Raw genomic sequence first — 27,710 nt, forward strand, 5'->3', positions numbered from 1 at the left:
AATGAATTTCTCAGGGAGGTGGTGAAACAAATATACAAGTGAATAAAAATGGAGTGTTCAAACTTACCCTAAATTAAGTAGAGAGTATACTCTACTCCTACTAGGATTATATTTCGCCCCTTTTGGCATAATCGAAAAGGCTGGTAAAGAATGCATTGCAAGAATTATAATATGCAAACATCTAGACACATAATCATATAGAGAAAGAAACAATGTTTTGTTCATTTAAGGGAAATCTAGTACCACAAGGGAAATGTAAAATACAAAAACAACAATAACAAATAAGCAACCAACTAGTTCATATCATCATTGTACTGTATAAAAAGTATAGGTGTGTGAGTATTCCCCCTGCAAGGACGGAGAGACTCAGAGGCCCTAATAGGTATATTACATGTTTAGGGGTGAGGGTTAGCTCACAGAGGCGAGTAGTCATGTACGGTGGCTTTTGAGGCTGTTTGAGTGACCAGCTCACGTGAGGTGAGAAGCTCTGTTGGCGGCTAGCGCTGCTAGGTTGCAGGCGGGCGATTATATTGACGATGTTAGGGCTACTAGGGGCTAAGTTTTCTCTGAGTAGTATTGGGTGGTATTAAGTGAATATGACTAGAGAATTCTTCCCCTTATCCCCTTGGGGAGAGGTATTTATATATGCTCTCTTGGGCCAAGGTTGTAAACTTAGTGGGTGGTTATGCCCCACCTTCATGACCAAGGAAGCGTTCAATTGAAGACTTGGTCTTCCTAGAATCATAGAGCGAGTGGTTCCCCCTCATGACTGGATCTCTTTAGTTTGTCATTAGGGGTCCAAGTTATCACCCTCGTCTACTGGTGATTAGGACAATGGGAACACAATCGAGCGGGATGTATTGCTGCATCCGGGCGACCTTTTGGCCCATTTTGGGTGATCTCATGGCCCATTTTGGGTGGCTGGTGGCTTCGCTGGATGCCTTTGGGCGCCCTGTCTCTCGACCCCTTAATGGTCTTCCCCATAAGCTACCCCTCCTTAAGGCCCAGTAAAAATATAAAACTACAATCATCATCCTTATTGGACACCATTAGAGATATGAGAGATGATTTCTCCAACTTCTTGATGAGTTTATTAATCTTTGAAAGCATTGATCTTTGATCAACACAGATGTCGTTGAGGATGGTTGAAGAGGATGGAGGGAGGTCGTTATTTCTTTATTATTGTCTTGCCTTTGGATGTAGAGCAACGATTTCTCTTCCTTAGAATCCATACCTCATTTTACCCAAGATTTTTTTTCCTACTTTTGAGTGTTGAATTTCTTATTCCTCTTCACCTAAGTCAAAGCCACAATTTACCAAACCTTTTGTGATTAATTCACCATATGGTGAAATCATATTCTTCTTTTCTCTGTCCAACATATAAAATCAATCATGGCATCTACCCATTTCTTCTCAACTCAATTTTTCAAAATCCAAGCCAGAGGAATATATGATTTTAATGGCGCTCGAGTTGCTCCTCCTTGGGAAGAGAACATGATTCATCGTATAGTGAATCATTTGACTATTCAGGCGTATAATATAGGCAATGAATGGAAAAGAGATTTTGGAAGATGGATCAGTCAAAAGAGATAGGCCACAAACATCAAAATTAAAATCATTACCTTATTCGTTGTATTGATTATTATCTTGATTGATGAATGGTAGGTTGCAAGCTTGTGAAAAATCTTTAAGGGATAGAGCAATGGGGCGTTTCTTAACTTAGGAGCTAATAACACCATAGGAGTAAGTGAGATTTTCATAGAACATTCTCACCAATTCGGGATACCTTTCTTAAGGCACTTTAAAGATAAAGTTTCTTAAGTATGTATCATTGGAGGCTCCTATAAAGAGGCAATATTTGAAAATCTCCTCATTCAAGTAATGAGAAGTGTACACTTATCTTTCGGATAAATACCAATTGAAAATGTTCTCTTGTTCTTGAAAAGATAATTTTTCATAGAAGTGTGATAGAAAGACTTGAGATGATCAGTTTTTTTGGGTGCCATTTTGGAGGTGATGATGAGAAAATTGAGATATCTTAAGAATTTCTAATGCATTGCAAGAATTTCTATAGCTTATGTCAAATTAATTGGGTGAAGCTTCAAATCGATTAAAAGCTTTAAATTATGGGAGTTAGCCATTGTTGATACTCCTTGTATTTACTCCCCAACCTCTTAATCATTATTTTATGCTCCAATTTTCAAACTTTTGAGTTTTGAGGGTATTCAATCGATTGGGTCATGAGGCCAATCAATTGGTTAGTTTATTTTGTGATTTTGTGCCTTGTTATGAATTTGCTTTTGCTTTCTCACTTTTGCACCCCCTACCTAACTAATTTGCACTCCTTTCTAAAATCACTAGAGAGCTCATCTATTTGGTTAGAAAAATGATTTTAATTGACAAGCAAATTTTAAACTCGCTATTTTAAAGGATTAATTGGATTTTTCTGATTGTTCAACCTTTATAATAGTGTTTTACGTCACTTATCAAGAAACCTTGATAGAATATCCCCTTTTCGAGGGAATACCAACACAATGTGGCATATGCTTCTCTACAAATCATTGGACAAGAGAGTTGGTTAAACAACAAGATAAATATGTCCATTGTAGACTTATCTACTCAACTTACTATGAGGTTAGCCGACACCAAAAATCATAGAAGTTGAGACCAGTTTCCACAAAAATTCTTACTTTGATCACCATCGTTGATATACACCATCAGCGATCATTCTTGGATCAGAGCTTTTATATTCAATACCTATTGTATACTTAAGAGTATACTCTTTTCTTTGTGCAACTTCATTTAATGGACGCTGCAAAGCATCTCTGCAAAACATATTTTAGGGTTTCAATCAGGGTACCCATATTTTTTTGGGTCACAGTGCGTTAGTGTTTCTAAAAGGTATAAGATTACTACCTTTAGACATTTTCAATTTATCAAAGAAAAAGGTGTCTAAGTGGCCAAATTTGTTGCAATGTGAGCATGTATAAACAGGATGATTCATTTTCTTCCTATTTATTTTTTTATAATTTGCTCTATCGAAATTAAACCTCAATTCACTTTTATTTAAGGAAGGTCTTTGACTTGATAAGATCAAGTAAATGTTTTCTTTCCCATTCGTAAATTTACTTAGGGTTTCATACAAGTTTTTCACTTCCTTTTTCATCGAGATACATGTCTCACATGTTACAGTTGAGTTTCTAATATTGGAAATTTCAAACTTAAGCTCTTCATTATTCTTTTCTAAAAATTCCAGATAATCCTTAAGACCTAAGTTGCCCTTTTTGATTTTATCATTTTCCTCAATTAACTTAGCACTCAACTTAACTAACTCTTTGTATGAAAATATTGTTACCTCATAGTTGTTTTCCTTGTAAGATACTTTTAAGAAAACATTATCTTCTTCATTGCAAGAAGATTCTTCGATGGTTCTCCCTGAGGTTGTTTCCTTGTGGAGTCTTTGTTCTTTATTCTATCGAGGATTCTACTAGATGAAGCTCATTCTTCATTCCCCTCTCACGGATGAAGTCTCTTCATTTGATGTTCAATTCTCCAAAGACCATTCAACTACTGGGTATGTTCTTTCGAAAGAAACCACGTGAGTTGTTTGATAGAAGTTTAATTAAGTTGTTGAGGATTCCATATTTGAACTTATGCTTTCCTCATTATGTAATTGAACTAATTTGTTCAACTTTTCTATGATTTCATCCTTCTTTGATTTTTCCTGAAATTCAGAAACACTTTCATCTCTTGACTTAAGGGTTTGATCATATATCTGATTCCAATTCATAACTCTTAGATATTTATTAGTAACAAGTATTCCAATATAATTTGTAACATTTCTAAATTTGGAGAGATATTTATGAATAGAGCATTCTTCTTCTTCACCTCGTGTGTTCATTTTCTCTTGTTTGGTTTCATATATCATTTTAAGAGTAACTCACATTTCCTTAATGTATTTACAGTTATAAACATAAAGGAGTTTACTATCATCTAAGGATATTACTATAATATTTTTAATTCTGAAATCAATTTCAAACTTTCTCTTTTCCTCTAAGGTCCACAAGAAATCGAGTTTATCTACTACTATCCATATATGTGGTGAGTAATAATAAAAGACCATTGATTATTGTTTCCCACAATTCTAAATCAATCATTTAAACGAAACTTTTAAATCTAGTTTTCCATAGTTCAAACCTATCACCATTAAATGGTGGAGGTGTGTTTAGGAAATGTCTATTGTTAGAAACTTCTAATCAAACAAATAACAACGAATTGAAGTGGTTATTCTTCCTTCCAAACAAAAACTTGAAACGGGTTGTCCCAAGCTAAACTGAGATTTTCTACGGGTTTATCTCAAACCAAATCGGAGTTTTGAACTTGTTACCATATGAACTGAACTAGGGTTTTCCACGGTCTGACCACGAACCAATTTGAGATTTTACACCAGGCTAATCCCGATCCAAACTGGGGTTTTACATGGGCTGACCACGAATTAAGTTGAGATTTTATACCTAGCCTATCTCGAACTGAAGTAAAGTTTTTCATGGCCTAACTTACGAACCAAACTAGAGACTTAAAACTAAAACCCCAAATAAAGCTTTTAACAGGCATAGATTTGAATCCAAATAAACATTCTCTTAAGGATAAATTATTCAACCAAGAGAAGAACACTCCTTGGTGAATTTACAATAACGCCCTTTTCCATAATATAAATGACCTCATACTCTAAAGGCTAAACCCTATATTTATATTAAGTGATCTAGTCTACATACATGACACATGACTATGCTTATACGAAAATCGTCTTAATGGCCTAAAAACTTATTGCATAAGTCTTTACAATGTCTGATGTAGCATTTCAACTACGTCATCCTCTAGAACTATCATGATCTCTCTTCGAAGTCAATTTGCTATATTTTCTTCGAAATATCTTCTCATCTTACTCAAAAGCTTTGTTCGAACCTCCCAGTTTCGAATATAACACTATTATATTACTATGTTGAATTTTGTATTTCAAATTAACTTAGATGGTGTTAGATCACTTGAGCTTCTTGTACAATAATCCAACATGTGTGACTAATCGTAATTGAACTGTTTAACACATTCAGAAGCAATTAGATCACATAAGTTTATTGTAGCCATGTTGTACAATAACCTAACTTATATAACTAATTATAACTCGAGTGTCTAACATAGTTGAATACAGTTTGATCAAACCTAACTACTCGTAACTAATTGACTTAACTGATTGACAAACCTAACATACTACAACAAGTCACCATTTTCATTTATAAGTAATTTAAAGATCAATAAAATGCAATTAAGATTTTCTCTAAAGATTTCAAGATAGTTATAACTAATATTCAAGATTCTAACACGATGGAACGGGACACTCATTCAGATATGTAAAATTGACTTTTATATTTTATTGAACAATTTTTACTTTTTAGATGCTGAATAATGCATCTAAAAAATATATAGACTATATACATTCAATAATTTTTTATTTTTTTTTATAAATAGAATTAAAGAGATCAATTAAGTAAATATTTATTGCATTCCTCTCTATTCCATTATCTTTATACGAGGCTACATTATAGAAGATCAAAACGTCCATTTGTTTCAACAACTAGACATGCAAAACGCACCGTTTTTGTTGGTCTTTCATCGTTTCTAACTACTACATAGCAAGAAGTGGTACCCTAAAACCCAGCCACACTGTTGAAGCCAAACAGTCATCGTAGAAGTTGCTTGCAAAGATGAAGGTCGTCGCACTTGTTAGCGGCGGCAAAGACAGTTGCTACGCCATGATGAAGTCTATTCACTACGGCCACGAGGTTTTTTCATTTTCAGTTTTTTTTCTTCCTCAAGTTCACAATCGATTATCGTAATTCAACCCCATTTGATTTTGCAATAGATTGTTGCGTTGGCGAATTTGATGCCGGTTGATGATTCCGTCGACGAGCTTGATAGCTACATGTTCCAAACGGTTTGACTCTATTCCAATTTTCAATTTTTCTTTTCACGAAGCTCCTTATCTACTGTGTTTTTCCATTCTTGTTTGAAATTTATAATGGGTTGCTCAATGTTTTCTGCAGGTTGGGCATCAGATTATCATTAACTATGCCGAATGTATGGGATTGCCGTTGTTTAGGAGGCGAATACGAGGATCCTCAAGGCAAGCCTTTGAATCAGTGTCATACCATTTTTTTTTAACAGACAATGTTCTCTGCACTGTATTCTCTAAGTCAGCAGAATGAATATATGGATTTATTTTATATTTGGTTTTATCATATAAGTGATGTTTTACTGATAGGCATCTAGAGCTTGGTTACAAAACAACTCAGGGTGATGAAGTTGAAGATATGTATATTTTATTACGGGAAGTGAAAAGGCAGATACCCTCAGTTACTGCTGTGTGTTCTGGAGCCATTGCGTCTGATTATCAGAGACTGCGGGTGGAAAGTGTGTGTTCGAGGTTAGGCCTTGTTTCTCTTGCATACTTATGGAAACAAGATCAGTCCTTGCTCCTCAATGAAATGGTAATTCGCGTTTTGGGCTATTTGTAATGTAACTTATTGTATTGCATGTATGGAATTGTTTATGTGGATTTTTATATTTCCTCCATTCTGATCATTCTAACTCCATTTTGGTTCTGACCAGATTTCAAATGGAATAGTAGCTATAACTGTGAAGGTATAACTCGTTTGACTTTGCTTTTATTGATTTTATTTTATGAACGGGATGAATTCCTATGTTCCTATCATCCATGCACAGAGATTTTACCGTTGCTTTGATCATATTTGAGCTCCTCAACTGATATTAATGGACCACATTGAAAGGTTTCATTATATGCTAATGCTTCCATGTAATCTTAAAAATAGGGTTGCTTTGAATATATGGTTGGTGAGTATGAGAGACTTGCAGCCAAAATATGATAGACTTAATTAAACAAGTGAAACCATTTCCTTCTACACAGGAATTCAACTTGTTTTTTGTAATTTTATGTACTTATAATTGTTATTTTGGAATTTAATTCCGTGTCTATTTTACAAGGTAGCTGCCATGGGTTTGGATCCTGCGAAGCATTTGGGTAAAGAATTAGCCATGTTAAATGCTTATTTGCATAAATTGAAAGAGTATGTCAAATATGTTCAACCTTCCTTTTTCTGTGTAAATTTTTATAAATTATTTAGAGTACTATCAAACACTATTCTATGGTGTTTTTCTATTTTCATTTCACCCTATACATCCGTGTATCTCTTGGTTGCAGGGCATATGGAATCAATGTTTGTGGTGAAGGAGGAGAGTATGAAACATTGACCTTAGATTGCCCGCTCTTTATTGTAAGTTCATACCACAATTGGCGGGGTTAATTGAGAGTTGTTTTTGGGTCTATCGTTTCTTTTATTCAGTTTGTACCTTGGTTGTCTACTTCACATCCTAAATTTGCTATTGTCATATGACCTATTATAGTTGTCTATAAAGTTGGGCTCAATTTACACTGGTCCATTTCTAATGTCAGCTTTATTGTAAATTGATTACTAGTTGTGCTTCAAAGTTAGAGTATTTTTCTTCCATTTTCTTTTTTTATCTATATGTTCCTTAATTTTTCCAGAATGCTCGCATTGTGCTCGACAAATATCAAGTTGTGATGCACTCTGCAGACTCCATAGCTCCCGTGGGAGTCCTTCATCCCTTGGCATTTCATTTGGAAAATAAGGCAGACGTTCAGTCTTTAAAGACAGTAGACAAAATACATGAGAGTTGTATGCAGAAACTAGGACCTGTGTTCGAAGTGCATGACAGTCTAGAAAGATTGGAAGCCGTATGTAAGCCTCTTGATTGCACTGATCAAATCAATGGTGTAGAACATAAATTTAAGATTTCAAGAACAAATAACAAAAGCACGTTCTCCATAGGTTGCTGGTTACAAGATTCATGCAATGGTAATAATTATTCTTATATTTTAAATGATTCAATCTTGTCTTAGTCTTAGTCTTCCACATTATTTGTCCTTTGAGACATCTTAATGTTTTTTCCAGTGTTGTTAAATATCGGTTATATCGCCGATATACCGGTTTTTCATATCGGAATTTGCCTATCCGATACGATATCCGATATTCCGTTTCAATTTCGCGACGCTCCGCATTTCGGCCGTTTTCTAGTATACCGGTATACCGGTTTTGAAGTTCATATCAGAATTTATATTTTTCTGATCATTTTTTAAATAAGTTATATTAAAAACTAATTGAAATATTGAATGTGAAGAGGTGGAAGGAAAAAGTAGGCTACGAAGAGGTGGAGAGGTGGCCAGTAATAATTAGTAAGTAGGCTGTGAAGTGTGAAGAGGTGCAGACTAATCAAGTGAAAATGTGAAGAGGTAAAGTAATACTCCCTCCGTCTCAAAATTGCAAAGAGGACACCTATTGTGAGACGGAGGGAGTAATAAAGTGGAGAGTTGTATGGATATTAACATAATCTTGGTAGTCTCGAAAATAGAAGTGAATGTGAAGAAGTATATTAATTGGTGTGATTATATATAGGACAAATAGGAGTCATAGTCCATCACCATAAATTTCTCTTCATTATTTTCTTTCTTCACATTCATTCTTCCTGGTCATTCATCTCGTCCAGGTAATTCTTATTTCTTTTCTGTATTCTTCTCAATTTTGTTTTTTGGTTTCATTTCTTCTAGTTTTCTCAAACTAGGTTCTTTTCATTCCATTCCATTGGGTTCTCTGTTTTCAAGTCCTTAAACCCTCTGTTTTTATACATTTGTTATAGTATGGAAAGTGGCGGTGAAGCATCAAAACTTTTTTAATAATTGTTTATGTTAGTAGCTTTTATGTGTGTTTCATATTTTATTTTATATATAAATATTTATTTTAACCGCCTTTATGGTTTCCGCTATTTGCCCGTTACGATATCCGATATTTCTCATATCGGGTTTTTGGTGATCCGGTATTTTCCGCGATCCGATATTAACAACACTGGTTTTTTCTTTGTAGCAGGTTTGCGGGAAGATTTAACAATTGTTTTGAGAAAAATTGAATCACAACTAGAAGGCTTTGGTTTTGGCTGGGAGAATGTTCTCTATATTCATCTTTACATTAATGACATGGATAAGTTCTCTGAGGCAAATGAGACATATGTGAAGTTTATAACACATGAGAAGTGCCCATTTGGCGTTCCATCCCGTAGTACAGTTGAAATGCCTCTAGTTGAAATGGATTTTAGTAGAGCATATATGGAAGTTTTGGTATCAAATAATAAAAATAAAAAGGTTTTACATGTACAAAGTATTTCCTGTTGGGCACCTAGTTGCATTGGGCCATACAGCCAGGTAAACCCCATTGTTATCAGTAGTCAATTATTTAACAACAGAAAAGCAAGATTACATATAATATCTATATCCTGCTTCATTATATTATTATTGTGAAAATTGATTTGAAAAACACCGAACAGTGTCACGACAGTTTCAGTAAGTTAATGGTTTGCTTACTTCATACTGTCGATCATAAATCTAATATATGATATAGTTATCCAATTTCCAAAATGCTATCTGTTGACTCTTCTGATCTTTCTAATGTTTTTTTTTACTTGCAGGCAACCTTACATGAGGGTATACTTCTCATGGCTGGTCAACTGGGGCTTGACCCTCCTACAATGAATCTTTGCAGTGGAGGCCCTGGGGCTGAACTGGAACAGGCACTAAAAAACAGTGAAGCAATAGCAAAATCTTTTAACTGTTCAATATCGACATCTGCAATTGGTTTTGTTATTTACTGTTCTAAAAATATCTCTTCATTGGATAGACTCGATATTGAGAAGAAACAAGAAACACTCCTCAGACAAATGAAGATATATGATTTACAGGAAGGCAAGAAGTACAAAGCATTAGAACCCATAACCCTTTATGTCCTTGTTCCTGATCTACCTAAAAGGTATTGTAGTTTCATTGATCTAATTTCTTAACTAAGCATCTTGTTTGATCGACAAACATCAACACTTTCATTGATCTGCAATTTATTAAGAAGGCCTATTTATATAGGTTTTAAAAATTACACTTTGCTATCTTATAATTGATTATTTAAAACACATTTCTTTTGCTATCTGTTTATCTTAGGTCTCAATATTTTAAGATTGTGAATCTTTTATGGAGTCAGTGCTCTCAAAATAACTATAGGTTGAGCTGATCAGAACAGAAGGGGGAAGTAAAAAAATATAAAATAAAAATGGACACCTTGTTGGTTCCTGTGATTTGAGTCATTATTAAACCTACGTATTCTGGAGTCTTTTTTTTTGTATTCCATTATTATTGATTCCTTGTTTTTTTAATAATGGCTTCTAACATTTGTTTTGGATTCTACGCATGATTGTTTTCCAGAGCATTTGTAGAAGTGAAGCCTATTCTTTATATCGAGGATGGTGCAGATGTAGAAATTGAGACCATAACAGAAAAACCTCATTCAAAGACATCATGTTATTGGGGTTTCAAGCAGGAAAATTGGCACGATTCTTGCATTCAGAAATGTGTGATCCCTGGAAAGATATGTGCCATTGTATTATCTATCACAAGTGAGCTTGCTGCAAAGATATGTTCTGATTCCCTGCCTGCTGATTATGTCAATGATAATGGTCAACATTCTTTACCTAAAGCACATATGGAGCAGTTATCAAAGTTCTGCATTTATCTTCTCGACAAAGCTATAACAGACAACAACTTCGTCTGGGAAGATATAATGGTCAGTCAGTATACTTATCAAAATATCACATGCCAAATTAATTTTATTGCTCCATTGTGCGATCATATATTAGTTGTGTCCAGTACCAACCTGTTTCCTGTTTTGAAAAGGATTTTTCATCGATATCCCCCATTTTGGATTGCACTTTCTTTTCCAATCATTTAGGGAAAGGAAATAATTTAGATCCAGATAATTTTTGTTTTGTATGGCATCAATCTTTCTCTGGCAATCTAACATTTTGAATTCTCTTATGTCATGCAGAGTTTGAGGTTCTACATCCCGGTAAGCCTTCAAATGTCAGTCGAGCTAATACAACCTATGTTCAGCAATGCACTTTTCGAACTCTCTGAAATGAATCAAAAGAAAGTTAAAAATTGCGAGGAGCCGATCTTCAACATAGTTCCTGTCATAGGTGCCGGGCAGTCTGCTTCATCCATGGACAATGTAGTGACCTGCGAATTACTAGCTCATAAATCCTGAGTATATCAGCTTGATGCACAAGGTTTTTCTTTTCTATTTTCAAAATTTGGATTAACTTTATTTTTCAATCAAAAAAATTAAATAGGATTCACTGCTATAGATCGGTGTCAGTGATTTAGGTTCTGTACTGTTGCAGACTTGGTGGTGCTTGAATAAACTTTGGCAGAACTATACAGAGAGATCTTCCTCAAGGTTTGATAAAATTTCGAAGCTGCCCTTTTAATTTTATGAATTACATAGAATCTTCAATATTTCAGATAAGGAAGTTGTAATTTAATCAAATTTCAGAGATGCATATAATTGTTTAAAATGTAATCTATAGAGGTAGGTGTTGTATTATAAACCCAAACTGTTGGTTTGCTTTTGGTTAATCTTATAATGAGATGTTAGATAAAAACTAAAAATATTTCATCATGTTGCATATGCAACGTAAGTGGAAAAGCAAAGGAGCATCCTTTATTTCTATTCAGAATCGCATTGCACCAACTACTCAATAATTAAAGGTCTGAAATCAACTTTGAACTTGTGAAAAAATTCCTAGGAAAATAATTATCTTCTCTTTTGAAAGCAAAAGGAAAACAAAGATAAAACGGTAGATGGTTCAAGTGGGTTTGCAAGTATTCCCCACCTTTTAATTTTATGTTTCATTATTAAGTTATTGTAAATTAGATTGTGGTTAGCTTTGTTGCTTGATTTCGTCGCTTTATGTAACATGTCATATCATAAAATAGAAGTGACCTTTGAAAGTTGAATGAAACCATACTATTTTAGTTTCGAAAGTAATATTTCACCTATATGCTTTTATTTTTTGTTCAATAATAAATTGATCGCCACTTGTCATATGTTTGTGGGTTGTCGCACTTCACACACCGACAAAAAAATTAGAAATTAATCTATTTTCGTTCTTTCCTTTTGTTTGTTTTCTTTTTGGTATCTTACATGAAATACTAGGAAGTTTCGGTTAGTATTTTGTTCACAATAATAATATATGGACAAGAGTATATAAGAATCATATTCTTATGAGTAAACCCTATATTAATAAGTTTAGGATTGATAATGACATGAAACAAGGGTTGTACGTAATTGATTCTAACCTTCTATTGTGAGAAAATTGCAACTTAAACTTCTTTAACATGCTAAAAAAACATATTTCCTAAGGATATACCCAACTAAATTAAAAGTTAATATTTGAAATAAGCATTTGGGACACACGTTGTTGCAACTTGATAAATAAAATAGAAATATTCTCTTTGTTGCATGTGTTAATAATACACACTTTGTAAAAGTAAAGTTTAAACTAGACACAACAATTTTTTATTGCATGAAAAAAGAGAAATATTTGTATAGCAACACACTTATATTCATATTTTTAGAAATAACTCATAAGAAAAGAGAGAAAATTTAAATCCATCTGAAGTTATTTTTTTATTAGAATCATGGGATGGTGATAATGAAGAAGATAAAAATGAACAAGTTGGTCAAAAAGTCAACATACACGTGTGTTGAATCACAAGTTAAAAATTTAAATTAGAGTACTTTTGATGCAAGATTCAAATCAAGCATATAGCTGGTACAAATCAAAAACTCATTTTGAAATTAGGATTTTGGCTATGTATTATTGATTCGAATCAAGGAATTCTCTAACTCGAATTAGAAGACTCCATGACGCGATCATGATTATCTTTAACTTGAACCATGACAAAACAAACTTTCAAAAATTAACCATTATTTGAATCAAGTAATTGCTTGACTCCAATCACAACTATGACATCATGATCTGAATGATATCTTATCATTTCTAAATTGTATCATCGTGATTAAAGTCATTCCTTCCTTTAATTCAAATCATAACTGTATGATTTGACTCACCTCAGTGTTCATTTTTCTCACACTTTTGTGTCTAATCTCTAACACCTATATGAATTTTGTTGTTGTCAATTTTTCTAATAATAATTTAGAAGAATCAATTCTTATACATTCATAAAAATTTGTTGAGTGAATTATTTTATGATCAAGATAAAAAAAAATCCATGTTTTTCACAAATTTTGAGAAAAACCAAAGAGTGTTATTCCTTTCACAAGCACATCATCTCTTTAGTGCTAGTGTCCACCAACAGTTAAGTCACGATGAATTGCTTCAGTTGTTTCTTCTACATCGTGTTAGGGTGGCTAACACCACTGACATCACAAAGCTCTTCGGAGAAAAAAACTAATTGCATCTTTAGGTACATCTCATAACTGTATGATTTGACTCACCTCGGTGTTCATTTTTCTCACACTTTTGTGTCTAATCTCTAGCACCTATATGAATTTTTTTGTTGTCAATTTTCCTAATAATAATTTCGAAGAATTAATTCTTATACATTCATAAAAATTTGTTGAGTGAATTATTTTATGATCAAGTAAGATAAAAAAAATCCATGTTTTTCACAAATCTTGAGAAAAACCAAAGAGTGTTATTCCTTCCACAAATACATCATCTCTTTAGTGCTAGTATCCACCAACAGGTAAGTCACGATGAATTGTTTCAGTTGTTTCTTCTACATCACATTAGGGTGGCTAACACCACTGACATCACAAAGCTTTTCGAAGAAAAAAAACTAATTGCATTTTTAGGTACATCTCTTTTGATGACAAGTTGTCCTCCTTATAGACACAAGATCCAGACTCCGCAAAAAAATGACGTTTACGCCAGAACTTGGAAAATATGTATGAACGTGTATATGGTGGCCCTACATATATATTGCATATCTTTGTGTGACCTTCTTCATTAAAGGGAGTGAGAGGAAGTATTGGTTTATGAAATGCCTCACGATGTTCGAATAGACCTCAAAATACTTGGTAATGTGCCTCAGAGAAATTAAGGCTTGACCCGTGCACGATGATCTGAGTTGCAATGGATCTTGAAGAAATGGAAGAAAAGCCCCATGGTTGGCACACTTTTCTTGCACTCACACCAATGTTGGAAGACATTGAAGAACACGCAGCTCACTATGTGCAGTTGGGAAATAATAATTACCAAGTTATTCAAGACGCCTATCTCAAAGTCGTTAAAAGGAAGGAAAAAGCCTATTAAAGAGAATAAGCACTCATGAAAGAGAATGTCATATTTGACATATTTATTGTATATCCTCTTGTTTTCATCCAGAGGGAACACCCCTCAATCCGATGAGGACCCCACTTCAAGAATAACATGGTCGAGACAATTACTTCTAGTAATAACAAAGATTGTATCCAACATCTCTTGATTTACCCAATATGCTAAAATATCCCTTCTTGCCTTTCTCCTTATGGTTGGTGTTACCTCCATAGCGATTGACAGAAGGAACAATGTCTAATAAAGAACTTAAAGCAAGTTCAAACTTAGATCTAACACTTAATATCAAAGTAAATCAATGGTGAAGGAATTACTGATAAGTTAGAAACATATGTCAAGACCTCCTTGAAAAACATCGTATATTGCAAGAAAAACATTTAATACATATGTTGCTTACACCAGCAGTGACGTCTCATTAAGACTCTTTGCTTATCTAGGCTAGTATCTGACCTAAAAGTGTATATGGCAAAACCCTTATCTGGCATAGCAGAGACAAGGGTCGGGAGCAACTACTTTGCCGTCGGCAATGCCCAATATGAAAGACCCAAAGGCAAGAATGAAGAAAGTGAACGCAAGAAACATGTGTTCCGTCGTTCTCACCTAAGGTATATAACTCCACATTTTAATACATCACTCATCGTCCAGGTCAATCAGACGACTTTGCGCATAATTCGCAATGTCCCACAGGTATTCAACTTCATTCTCAATTTCACATCACTTTGATTCTCTCATTTACTTTGCCCTTAGAATGTTAACCTTGCAGTTCCACCAATACGCCATTGTACCAGAAGTCAAATGCACATTTCCACGATTCATTTCACTGTTACAACAACAATTATAGTTTCAGATTGGAAAAAAAATATTTTTAAAAAAATGTGTTATTTTAATTTTGAATATCTTTAAATTAAAATCTAACAATTTCTAAAAATATTAAGACATATTTTTAGTAACACATTCCTCTCCCATGATGCAGCCCCCTAAGCAATAACAATGAGGTGGGGAAGAGAAAATCAGAAAAGGATAAAGAGAGAAAAAAATATAGAAAGACATGGAGATAGATAGAATGAAAAGTGATTGGATCTGCATCCTAATACCCAACGTTATACACTCAACATTACATTTTATTCCCACAAAATATTCTTTACTCTAAAAGTAAGCTTATTATCAAATAATTAACATATGCTTTCACACACATGCACTTTAGAACATCCATTATTTTTTGTTTGTGTCTAGTTCCTTTTCCTTTAAGAGCATACATGGTTTTCTGACATGGATTTTTCAACTTTCTATAATGTAACAACAACAATTCTTACCTTCCTTTCAATATTTCATTGATTGATTTCACCTTACCATGTACAAGTGAAAGCTTACCAATGCTTGAAAGTGAAAGCTTACATTATTACCACTCACTCAACTCAAAACCAAACCAAACTATATCAAATTTTCCACCTCAAAATCATGACAAGACTACCACCAAACTTGATCCTTAAACCATATCTGCTAAACTTAAACATTAAAGGTTAAGAATAAAGGTCCCCTTCATTGCAAGAATCTTTCTTTTGCTTTTCCTTGTGTGGCAAAACTACACCTTCTCTTTAATAAAGACATTTTTCAAGGAACAAACAAAATAAATGGATGAAAGGAAAATTAACAAGTCATTTATGAGTGAGAATCATGAAATGTTTGTTTCTGTGACAGAAGAAAACAGTGTGAGTTTTTTGGTCTTTTCTTCACTTTCTGATTATTTTTGGACTTTTTTCATTATGGTGACCTATGGTAGTTCTTGAGGTGTATAGGTTTTTGTTTTATGCTGATATCATTTCTTGTGATTGCAGGGTTTTTTTCTGCTTGAAGGCTTCAAGTTTGAGAGAATTTCAATGGTTTTTTAGAATATAACAAACACAAAAACACTATGGCTTCTGTGTTTCTTGTGTTGGTAACTTTTTTACTCTCTATAAACTACTCACAGCAACTTCAATCATCAAACTTTCAAACCCTTTTGAGAATTCAACAGCTTTTGAACTTTCCTTCTTTAAGAAGTTGGAAAAACTCCACAGATTTTTGCAACAGTGATTCAAACTCTTCACTCACTGTTGTATGCTATGAAGATACCATAACTCAGCTTCACATAATAGGCGAAGGAAAAACTGAAACTCTGTCGAAAAATTTCTCAGTTGATTCATTTGTTACAACACTGGTGAAGCTTCAAGGTTTGAAAGTCCTCACATTGGTTTCTCTTGGTATATGGGGTCCGTTACCGGGTAAAATCGCCCGTCTTTCTTCGTTGGAAATAGTTAATGTGAGTTCGAATCATTTCTATGGTTCGATCCCTGTCGAAATTTCATCGCTTTCGAATCTTCAAACACTCATTCTTGACAACAATATGTTTTCTGGTGTGCTTCCTATTTGGATTGATTTGCTTTCAGGCTTAACTGTATTGAGTTTGAAGAACAATTTGTTCAATGGAACTTTGCCGAATTCGGTTAGTAACTTGGATAATTTGAGAATTCTTTCACTTTCTCATAATAAATTTTATGGTGTAGTACCTGATTTGAGTCACTTGAGAAATCTTCAAGTACTTGAATTGGATGATAATGCTTTTGGACCTCAATTTCCTAAGCTTGGTCACAAATTGGTTACTATAGTGCTAAGAGATAACATGTTCAGGTCTGGTATTCCTGCTGATGTGAGCTCGTATTATCAGCTCAAGCGATTTGATATCTCGTCGAATACATTTATCGGGCCATTCCAAACAGCGTTGTTGTCACTTCCTTCTATTGCTTACATCAACATCTCTCAGAACAAATTAACCGGAATGCTTTTCGAGAATGTTTCTTGCAACTCTGAGCTTGAAGTTGTTGATTTATCGTCGAATCTCTTGACTGGGAGCTTACCAAAATGTCTAGCTTCAAATTCCAGTGATAGGACTGTTTCGTATGCTAGAAATTGTCTCGAGACAACAAATCAAAATCAACAGCCACCGCCTTTTTGCCACACCGAAGCCTTAGCCGTGGGAGTATTACCTGAAAGAAAGAAGCACAAGCAAGTATCAAAGGTAGTTCTTACCCTTGGTATAGTAGGTGGAACTCTTGGAGGAGTAGCAGTTTTTTTGCTGATTTTGTTTATTGTTAGAAGAGGAAATTCTAGAAGCAAAACGAAGAATCCTCCAAGATTAATATCGGAGAATGCAGCTTCCGGATACACCTCTAAGTTGCTTTCTGATGCAAGTAATCTTCTATCTTTCTTAAACATGTTCTTGTCACTTTCTGTGGTAAATACAGATTCATAAACATTTATTTTTCTGTGTACTTAAAGGATATATATCTCAAACAAAGAAATTCGGAGCGCTTGGCCTGCCTAACTATAAGAGTTTTTCATTGGAAGAGATCGAGGCAGCTACAAACAACTTCGATACAGCTTCTTTCATGGGTGAAGATTCTTATGGAGAGGTATGTCACTTCCACGCTGTCACAAATCATGTTTTATATAAAGAATATTTCTTTGGATCGTGTGTTTTAGCGAACGCGTTCTTCTTACATGTCTCAGATGTACAAAGGTCAGCTGAAGAACGGATCATATGCTGTAATTAGATGTATCAAAATGAAAAAAAGATACAGCACTCAGAACTTCATGCAGCACATGGAACTTATCTCAAAACTTAGGCATCGTCATTTGGTTAGCGCCCTCGGACACTGCTTCGAATGTTCTTTAGAAGATTCAAGTGTCAGCAGAATATTTCTTGTCTTTGAATATGTTCCAACTGGCACACTCAGGAGCTGGACTTCTGGTAATAATTCACTGAGACAACAATGTCACTTCTGTTATCCTTTGTCGTAAACAGTTATTATTGTCGCATATTTTTGACAGATGGGCACACTGGAAAGTCGCTGAATTGGACCCAACGCATAGGAGCGGCAATTGGAGTAGCAAAGGGAATTCAATTTTTGCATACAGGAATTGTCCCTGGTGTATATTCAAACAATCTCAAAATTGAGGATGTTTTATTGGATCACAATCTTGTGGCAAAAATTTGCAGTTATAATTTGCCTTTGTTATCTAACATAGGAAAGGTATCAAAACAATAAATTATGAATTAATATTTTGTTTTATGATGATAAAAGGCTTTTGTTGGTACTGATTCACCTTACTCAATCCTTGCAGGTTCGACGTGGAAATTCTTCCAATGGATTCAAACAATCTAGTATCAATAAAAGGTGTGGTTATAGAAATTTAACAACCTTCTCTGTTACTGAAAAACAGAACTCATCATATATGTGCATGCTTGTTTCTAAATTTTAATGAACTATGGTGTTTTGTAGTGGAAAGCATGAAGATAAGTGTGATATATATGACTTTGGAGTAATACTACTGGAAATCATTCTAGGAAGGACAATAAAGACAACAAATGATGCAGAAGCTTTTAAGGAACTGGTAATAACAAGAACTCCGACTCATTTCTTAGGATTTTACTATCCATACATATCGGTATAATTTTTTGCAATTCTGAGGACAGTTGCAAGCAAGCTTAGGAGCAGATGAGGACGGTCGAAGGAGCATTGTCGATCCAGCAATTCGCAAGGCATGCTTGGAACAGTCGTTGAAGACAATGATGGAGATATGTGTGAGGTGTCTTATTAAAGAACCTGCAGAAAGACCCTCCATAGAAGATGTTTTGTGGAATTTGCAGTTTGCTGCTCAAGTACAGGATGCTTGGAGAGGTGATTCTCAAAGTAGTGAGGGGTCACCAGGTTCTCCTCAAAGAACGGCCTTCCGTTAGCGTTGATCTAGATATTTTTCTTCTTTTTCTAAAATTTGTATATTTCACTATAAAGCTGAAAGGATCAATGGCTGCAGAATTGAGGTTTATAGTTTGCAGGCTCAGATTAGTACAGCTTTACGAGTTCTTCATGCTGTAACACTTATGCACAAAAACTGTTGAGCTTTATAATGAAAATTATGTATATGTTTAATGGAACGTTGCCGAATTCGAAATGTTAAGTTCTTTCTAAATAAATGGCCCATAATATTCTTCTTCTTTACATAATAATATTCGTGTTGACAATAGTTGTATCACAAGGGGTCGTATAAAATTGAATTAGACTCTCCTTTGGTAATAATTTTCCTATATATAATATGGATTAAGTCTACACATAACCATTAAAACTAAAGTGTGGTTACAAGACCTATGCCAAGTTCATCTGCAAGCTCATCCCAAACAGGCAGAAGAGTTAAGACAGCAAGAAAAATAGCAACCCCCACAAATGTTTGTCTCCATGTTCCAACTTCTGTCACATCGTTTAAGCATGGTTTCTCCGGTGACCTCTGACAAAATATCAGTTACTTGTAAATAATTGGAAAAACAACTGCGTAAGTATCATGAAAATGATCAACAAGAATAATACATACCTGCGCAAATATAATAAAACATCCCCAAGCAAGTGAAAGAGGTCCACCAAGCTGTCGAAAAGAGAGAAGGGGTAAAAAAAAGTAACTTACTTTTCAATGAAAAAAGTCAATTTACGGTTAAACTTAAACATGAAATTGCAGTTGAATAAAAATATGCATCGTTGTGAAACCTAAGCAAAAAGATTAAACATACCACTCCCAACCCTAGCAGTGAATAAGTGGTCAAACCAAAGACCGTTAGTGCACCTTTTCCAAAAGCACCCTGCAATAATATGTAATAAAATAAAAATTACTAATTTCATTTGTGAAAAACAAAAGACATCAAATCATGAATGAGAATATTTATGCAGAAAAACAAAAACCTTCCGATGAATTGTTTCTAAATGCTCCATGTGCTATACTATCTACTATATGCTTTAAACTTTACAGTATTTTGAAGAAGTAATTCAATAAATCCACATCTTTCAATAAAAATTTCATACAGTCAAAATTAGTTGATACTCGACCACACAATTTAATTTAATGCATAATATGTTTTGCAAAATAAAGTAATATTGAGAGTAAGATTGCATATTTATTGAATGACCAATTTGTCTAAAATTTGATAAGCATTACAATCAAGATAAAATCACATCGAGCCTTTCGTATTCCAAGCAAATATTAAATCTACCGAAAGCAGTGTAGTTGTAGTTTACCTGCACAGACCTGCCACCATCAAGGCACCCCACTGGAAGCATGTTAAAAGCTTGGATGGTTAAACCACACCTGCAAATCAATAAAAATAAAATTGTAAGCATACTACGGAATAATGAATAATTAAGTGTGTTAAGAACCACAATTTTGGGGAACCATTTGATTTACAAATGAAAGTGCTCGAGTTTAAGAAGGAAAAGTTAAATACCATCCTGCAATCACAAGAGGATGAATTGGAACTGTTGCAGCATGAATTGCCCTGCACATTGACAATAGCAGTGTGTCAAAGTTAATTGTAGCCAAAACATAGAGTATGCATATTGATTAATTTTAGTTTCTACACCCAAAAAGATGGGCTGCAATCATTTCATACCACTTCGAAACATATCGGTTTAGAAATTTCCCCACAGATAATGATTCACTAGAGTATGTTAACTATAGTTAGGTAGAATTGTACTCTAACTCCATAAAAAGAATGGATGGGAGGAACATACGCATAACCAAGACTCGCTCTACTGATTAAACCAAGAAGCAAGGAACCTTGAAACAACGTGCTAGGAACTTGCACCAAATCTCCAGCTGCATCTGGATTTGATGAAAGAAGAAGACCAACGGCAAACATTGAAAATGATAGCACAGTACCAGCAAAGGGACCCGCAAGTGATATGTCTACTTGCGTACTTCTATCCGGAAGGATGGATTTAAACTACAACACAACCATGGATCAGCATAAATTAGATAAATAGGGCCACAAATTTGATAAGCATGTGGTTGGGATTGCTTCAAAGTTCAGTATGTAGTTGCAGGCTCTATGCAAAAGTGACTGGCCGGAGAAATTAGATAATCTCACCTGAGTAATAGCACCAAAGCTGCCAAGTGTGATGTGGGGAATGAAGAAAGGAATGCTTAATTTTACTTGTTTGGGAAATGCAGCTAAAAAGTGTCCAACCTCCTGCATATAGCCATATCCATTAGGTTTAAATTTAAATTTTAATGTACACAAAAGTTCGAGAAGCAAAAAGGGAAATTGACGGAATTGTGTAAAAAAGTATGCCAAGAAAGTTACACAACATAAATAAATAAGTGAATTGTGAATCTGAGAAATCAGCAAAAAATGGCAGGTATTTATACTTGTGCAATATTAATTTTAGAGCAAAATCTAAAAACAAACACAAAAAAAAAACAGTACATATGAATTCTTACATGAAACAAAAGAACCCCCAAGACACCATATGCTAGAGGTAACGCTGAGTCAACAAATGGATATAGCAGCTCCATATCCGGGGCTTGCGTATAGTTAGGATCTGTCAAGAATTTCACAAGTTCCGGGGGAAGTCTGTTGATCTGATTAATAAAAAGCAAGACATCAATAAAAAATATAGACGTGACAGAAGATGGTAACTTGTAAGATATTGAAGCAATCAATGACACTTAGATAGACTATAGAAAAAACGTTGTTAAACTGCCAGGAGTCCCACATTGGATATGGCCTTAACAATGTATTTATAAGTGAGGTAGTCCTTCTCACCTTACAAACCGGTTTTGTAAAGTTGAGTTAGGCTCAACCCAAATTCTAAGACAAACATTTGCCAATCACAACCGGATGTTCTAATAGTATTGATAACAAGCCTACCTGAGATGCAATTCCTAGCTCCACTGAGGTACCAATGGTGAGAAAAAACAACAAAGATGCAATGACGTATTGCCAAAGTGTTGTTGCCTCGGGCTCAGAAACCTCCTTGCGTAGCAAACCAAAGCTAACACGTGGCCCACCTCGTGGATCAGGACTGTCTGAACCAGGTTCCTCCACCATAAAAAGGTTGTACTTATCACCAGTGGCCTCAACTAGCCGATTTTGGAGTATGGAATAAACATCCTCTCTCTTTCCCCTTAAATTTCCTATGAAAAGAACGCCTTCTCCCAATTCCCCAAAAGGCTCCTCTTTGGTCACCCAAAAGGTTGAATAACCAAAAAGCTTATCCTTGATTAGCTTTACATCAGCAGGATCAACCTTCTCAGGTCCAAGGAGTTCCATGAGTTTGAATGAATCAAGTTGAAAATTGTTGTATGCAGATCCAAGTGAGGACAGAGATGACTGAAAAGGTAAAATGATAGAACATGAGCATCACAAATGACAACGGACAATTATCAGGCATAAATAAAAATGCAACATAAACACATTGATCATTGGCTTTTCAATACATGTGCATCATTCAAAGTTGTTGATCAGTGGCGTTTCAGCCCATGTACAACATTAAAAGATACCTTAAAATAAAAAGAAGTTACCATAAAAAAAACATATAGACAACAACATCGACAAAATTTATGTACCTTCTTTGTTATAGAAGGGTGGTGGTATTTGTTTCAAGCTATGTTGCACCGACATTTAATATTTAAGATGTGTCTGGTATCCCACGTGCCTCGGTGCTTAGCACGCATTCAATACACGCGGTCACATTCAATCACATCTATTTTTTCAAATTATTATTTGTATCGATGTCATATATGGTACCTTCCATTACAAAACAAAGACGATTTATCTCTCATGCCCTTCATTCAAACCGCTCCCCTCTTTTGAACCAAACAAATTAACAAGTCTTATACAATACCCCCAACATGTGCATAGTTGAGTGTCTTATTGTGAGTGTCATAAGCCTCGGACAAAGGGTATCTAAGGAAACCAAAGATAAAGTGTACTTAAATCAATATCATGCACAAGTACACATAGTAGTCAATAGTAGTACTATCCCGCTATAGCAGAGTGGAGGTCGACTACTATGAGAAGAGCCTTAGCGGTGCAGAATGCTATAGCAACCACTATAGGTTAAATAGCGGGATAGCATAGCAGAGCAGTTCTCGGTCCTTTTCCCCTCTAAAAAACCAAAATTACCCCTTAAATTTACAATGTTTTAAGGGTAATTTTGAGTTTTTCAATCAAATTTGAGATGAGACTCAACCTTAACCTTCCTTCATAGTAGTTTATGAACTTCAAGAGTCATGTATGCTTTGATTTAGGAATATTTTGAGTTGAGTTATTTGTTTAATTTTACATTATTAAATATATGTTCATAATTATCAAATGTAATTTGTCCAAAAAAACAATCAAATAGAGTAGTCATCCATCTCGCTATCACACTTTTGGGGTCGACCGCTCCGCTTCGCACCACTATGACTACTCGGCAAGTACATTATATAGGCAAAACTAATAACTAACATAAACAACTAAGTCTCTAACAGTTTCTAACTCCAATATATCTAACAGCCAAATTTTAGCTACCAGTAAATTGTAATAACAAATTAAGAGAACTGAAACCATTTAGACATAAAACATTGCTAGCAAAAGAATCACACAATAATAATCCAATGAATTAAACAAAAAAGTACCCTTTGAGAAGTAGAGGGAGTCGTTGGTTTATCAGAACTGAATCCTCTATCTTCCTCAGGCGCCGCGGTGGTTACATTGGATTTAGAATCATTATTCTTCCCACTTTCCCCTTCACCATCAACACCGTCTTTATTATCAATCGAAAAACACCTAAACCTATCGAAATCAACGTGCTTCAACTTCCCCCATTTGGATACATGTGAATTGAGACGGTGGCACTGAATTGTGGTCCTGAAGGAGCGGCGAACCGGGTTGAAGCGGAACTCAGAGTTTAGATGCAATAAAGTGCAACTCGATAGAGTCGCCATTTTTTGAGTGGAGAAAGGAAGATGTAAACGACGTTGCGTTTCAGTGAGATGGGTTGGACACCATAACAAGGTAGGAATGGAACACTGACTCCACAAGACACTCTCCTCTGAGGCTCTTTGTTGGTTGGTTGGGATATCTAGAGAAAGGAACACGACAACATCAAACGGAACTGGTTTTATTCATTGCTTTTTTAGACTTTGGATATTTTAATAATAAACCATCGGTTTATTTTGCTTATAAAAAAAATAATAATAATATTAATAATAAACCATCATTATTAAACTATCACCACTCTTTAATTTAATCTCTAAACTACAATAAAAATAATAAGCTTAAATGCGTTTTTTTCTCCTAATTAAGTCACAATTCAATTTTAATCTTAAAAAATGTTTTTAATATTTTTTTATCAATACTTTTGATTCTTTTCGTTAATTTTTTATGAATAAACAGATGGTCATGTTGAAATTTGTTGGATTAAATTATTTTACAATGTGAAATTTAGAATATTGATAAATATTTGTTTTATTTTAGAATATATATTAAAATGTTTTAAAAGGTTAACTTCCTTAAATTGTGTTTTTACCTTAACTCCCATTCTCTTCTCAGAATTTCCTACAACTTGCATGCAGACTTTAAACAAAACAAACCACGTCTTCGTTTCATCTTAATGATCAATACTTTCCTATTGTTTTCGAAGTTTTTGAGGAGTAGTACCTTAGACTTGAACATAGGTTTTGTCTTGGGCATTTATATGATAACTACAAGAAAACATTTAGAGATGATACTTTGTTTAAAGATCTCGTGATGACTTTAGTAAAGGCAACTTACTATGAAGCACGTGAAGCTAAGATGTTGCTGATAAAGAATGTGACTTTAGTAAAGGCTATTCCCAAACAAAAATGGGATAAATATGTCTTTTCTTTTGATTATAAGTGTGATGTTCTAATGGATAATTTTAGTGAATCTTTCAATGCAGCTATTTAGTTACAAAGGGACAAACCAATTATAACTTTGTTTGAGTTTATGAGAAATTATCTTATGGATAGGTTTGTCACACTTAGAGAAAAGGTATATGGATATAAGGGGGATAATGTTTAAATTACTAAGGAGATTAGATTGATAGATAGAAAAAAATGCAAGTTGGACTGTATCATATGTAGGGAGATTAACATTTCAAGTTACACATATGTTGTTCACTGATAGCTTTGTTGTTGTCTTAACAAAGCACACATCTTCATGAAACTTTTGAGACTTGGTTGGGATGTCTTATAGACATGGTGTAGCTGCAATTTGGTTGTCAAACTCGCGGGTAGACTCGTAAACTCGTACGAGTTTACGAGTCTAGGAAGCATAAACGAGTAGACTCGCGCATAGAATCATTTTTTGATAGACTCGGATAGACATGGGTAGAATCGCACAAACTCGTATGGACTCGCGAGTCTATCACGAGTTTACGAGTCTATCAGTATTTTTTTATTTTGTTATTTTTAACCAAAAAAGGCTCAAATTTCCCAAAAGATTTTATTTTATTTTTAAAAAACCCTTATTTTGTTTTGCTTGTACGAGAATTAGAAAGTATCTCTCATATTCTCTTGTACGGTATTTCCATGGAGATATGACTCCAAAATTAAAGAGGTTTGCAATTCGCGTTCGAAATGGTAATGAATTATTATTTTTTGTTTATATATGTAATTTTTTATTTTTTTAGAAACATTGAGTTGAATAGTTATTTGCTTTGCAAGTTCATTCCAAGAGAAGAAGTATGTTACATGAAAAAAATTTAGTTTATTTCATGTGCAATTTGAAATTAAAAAGTAGAAAAGAAAAAGCGAAGAGTGTTATTCTTTCATTTAAAGATATTCATTTAGATTATGAATGGATAACTGAAGATCCTAATGAAGAAAATATGAAAATTGAATTTAATGTTGAGCAAGATGATATTATTATTCATAATATTATGGAAGATGAGGTTGTTGTTACTAATGTTGTGAAGTGGTCGTGGTGGTGGAAATGTTGAATTAGGTGGAAGTGGAACTTCCAGAAATGTAATATTTGCTAATGATTAAGAAGATGTTTCATCTGGGACAGAGTTTGATGATGATACTCAAGATATCGATGAAGAAGATGGTGATGATATTGTTGGTGATGGTTTTACTAGAGCTTTTGATGTTTGAAGCCATTAACATATATGCTTTGTGTTTTTTTCTTCATGTAGTAGCCAATTGACAAGATTTTAGTACTTTAAGTCTTTAGTTAACTACATATACTTTGCTATTTTTTTGTTTTATTGTCGATTTTTTTGCTAACAAATTTGCTATGAAGTATGACATTTAAGTTTTAACGGTAATAGGTGTTCTATTATATATATTTGTGTCATATATGAGGAATTTAAATGTTTAAAAATATAGGAGTGTGTAATATATGTGTCACTTATAGATTTTTGAAAGTAGTTTTAATTTTTCATAGACTCGTACGAGTTTACGAGTCGAGTCTGCGAGTCGAGTCTACGGACCCTTTACGAGTCTGAGTAGACTCGCGAGTTTGACAACCTTGGCTGCAACCCATAGGAAAGTTGATGATCCCAACAAGTATATATGATGCTATCATATGAAAACTTATGTAAAATGTTATGATGAAGGAGTCATTCCTTTAAATGGGTAAAGACCATTGATCTTGTAATATTGCATCCAATGTTCAAATGTGGACCAAAAAGACCAAAGACACTTTGTAGAAGGGAACCATACGAGGAAAACTAAACTAAATGACAAAGATCAAATACAAGTCACAGGTGCAAAAGTGCTTAGAATATGAGCATAATAGTCTAACATACAAGAATGACAATCAACTTGCAAATGTGTAAACGATGTCATTGGAAATGACCCTAAGACTTGAGTAAGTTTTCTAGGATAGGCCCTACGACTTTAGCAACATTATCGAGTGTTGAAGATGTTAAAAGTTATGTCATACTAGCAATTTTTAGAGCATATAGGTGTGCTTATCTTACTAGCAATTGCGAAGAAGAGTTTAGACCTCTAGCATTCCCGAGCAAGGCCATAAAAATTAACTCATACTTGTGCGATATTGTTTTATTGCAGACTAGGTGTGGTCTCTTGTCCATTGAAAAAGTTTAAGCAATCCTAGTGAAAGGCTCCAGGCACCCGAAGCTCGTACCCTTCTCACATCTTCGAGGGATGAAAAGGTGAACTTGAAGAAGCCTTTTCCTAATGATATAACTCTTTACTTCCCTAACTTCTTCCAGAGTGTTGCAAGTTTGGCACGGAGGTTGATTACTGAAAGTGGTTTTGTGTCTTTTGGCCAAAAAATTCTTTTGTGAAGATTATATTTCCACGCCTCTATTCTTGCTTGATATTCGCCCTCTAGAATGGTGATTGAAAGTCGATCATCGTTAAATATTGGTTGAGATAGCTGAGATGTTGGTATGTTAAATACACCATTAAAGTCTTCAACAAAAGTTTTGGGATGTTAGTTTGATTTTGTTAGTGCGTGAGACACTTTTAGTGAGGAGAGAATAGAGAGTAAAGGAAATAAGGATTATATTATTGAATTGAATTGTGCAAATAATGATACA

General features: G+C 34.4%; 3 protein-coding genes across 6 annotated transcripts; 2 read left to right on the plus strand and 1 right to left on the minus strand.

The window, feature by feature from the left end:
• Positions 1-5,586: 5,586 nt before the first annotated feature.
• Positions 5,587-11,637, plus strand: LOC131609948 (diphthine--ammonia ligase). Of its 4 annotated transcripts, none has more exons than XM_058881785.1 (13): positions 5,587-5,840; positions 5,921-5,992; positions 6,102-6,181; positions 6,320-6,545; positions 6,667-6,699; positions 7,060-7,142; positions 7,277-7,349; positions 7,622-7,952; positions 9,015-9,349; positions 9,613-9,950; positions 10,394-10,751; positions 11,013-11,253; positions 11,343-11,637. In XM_058881785.1, the coding sequence occupies exons 1-12, from the start codon at positions 5,763-5,765 to the stop codon at positions 11,229-11,231; spliced, it is 2,226 nt and encodes a 741-aa protein (XP_058737768.1). In that variant the 5' UTR covers positions 5,587-5,762; the 3' UTR covers positions 11,232-11,253; positions 11,343-11,637. The 4 variants fall into 4 exon arrangements, with proteins under 4 accessions (XP_058737768.1, XP_058737769.1, XP_058737767.1 ...); XM_058881786.1 differs by having other exon boundaries at positions 11,351-11,637; XM_058881784.1 differs by having other exon boundaries at positions 5,588-5,840; positions 11,368-11,637.
• A 3,883-nt stretch (positions 11,638-15,520) lies between these two features.
• On the plus strand, positions 15,521-19,662 carry LOC131609950 (probable inactive leucine-rich repeat receptor-like protein kinase At3g03770). Its single transcript, XM_058881788.1, has 8 exons — positions 15,521-16,037; positions 16,164-17,555; positions 17,644-17,777; positions 17,875-18,115; positions 18,196-18,398; positions 18,490-18,542; positions 18,648-18,759; positions 18,842-19,662. Exons 2-8 carry the CDS (start codon positions 16,241-16,243, stop codon positions 19,103-19,105), a joined length of 2,322 nt encoding a protein of 773 aa, XP_058737771.1. The 5' UTR covers positions 15,521-16,037; positions 16,164-16,240; the 3' UTR covers positions 19,106-19,662.
• Positions 19,314-24,298, minus strand: LOC131609951 (probable zinc metalloprotease EGY1, chloroplastic). Its single transcript, XM_058881789.1, has 10 exons — positions 23,812-24,298; positions 22,061-22,522; positions 21,631-21,771; positions 21,278-21,379; positions 20,922-21,133; positions 20,636-20,686; positions 20,430-20,499; positions 19,928-19,996; positions 19,735-19,785; positions 19,314-19,650 (listed from the first exon to the last, which is right to left on the minus strand). The coding sequence occupies exons 1-10, from the start codon at positions 24,118-24,120 to the stop codon at positions 19,492-19,494; spliced, it is 1,626 nt and encodes a 541-aa protein (XP_058737772.1). The 5' UTR covers positions 24,121-24,298; the 3' UTR covers positions 19,314-19,491.
• Positions 24,299-27,710: the final 3,412 nt, after the last annotated feature.

Source organism: Vicia villosa, linkage group LG6 (genome assembly GCF_029867415.1).
Source record: "Vicia villosa cultivar HV-30 ecotype Madison, WI linkage group LG6, Vvil1.0, whole genome shotgun sequence".
NCBI lineage: Eukaryota > Viridiplantae > Streptophyta > Magnoliopsida > Fabales > Fabaceae > Vicia > Vicia villosa.

What these genes read in the sequence shown, in the direction of transcription:
- LOC131609948 (XM_058881785.1), top strand. Translation starts at nt 5,763, where the DNA reads ATGAAGGTCGTCGCACTTGTTAGCGGCGGCAAAGACAGTTGCTACGCC. An exon ending in CCTTGCTCCTCAATGAAATG is followed by an intron (nt 6,546 to 6,666) that starts GTAATTCGCGTT and finishes GGTTCTGACCAG; the next exon opens with ATTTCAAATGGAATAGTAGC. An exon ending in TATTTGCATAAATTGAAAGA is followed by an intron (nt 7,143 to 7,276) that starts GTATGTCAAATA and finishes TCTTGGTTGCAG; the next exon opens with GGCATATGGAATCAATGTTT.
- LOC131609951 (XM_058881789.1), bottom strand. Translation starts at nt 24,120, where the DNA reads ATGGCGACTCTATCGAGTTGCACTTTATTGCATCTAAACTCTGAGTTC. An exon ending in CTCCCTCTACTTCTCAAAGG is followed by an intron (nt 22,523 to 23,811) that starts GTACTTTTTTGT and finishes TTACCTTTTCAG; the next exon opens with TCATCTCTGTCCTCACTTGG. An exon ending in CCTCTTGTGATTGCAGGATG is followed by an intron (nt 20,500 to 20,635) that starts GTATTTAACTTT and finishes ATTGATTTGCAG; the next exon opens with GTGTGGTTTAACCATCCAAG.
- LOC131609950 (XM_058881788.1), top strand. Translation starts at nt 16,241, where the DNA reads ATGGCTTCTGTGTTTCTTGTGTTGGTAACTTTTTTACTCTCTATAAAC. An exon ending in CAATCTAGTATCAATAAAAG is followed by an intron (nt 18,543 to 18,647) that starts GTGTGGTTATAG and finishes GGTGTTTTGTAG; the next exon opens with TGGAAAGCATGAAGATAAGT. An exon ending in CAGAAGCTTTTAAGGAACTG is followed by an intron (nt 18,760 to 18,841) that starts GTAATAACAAGA and finishes TTCTGAGGACAG; the next exon opens with TTGCAAGCAAGCTTAGGAGC.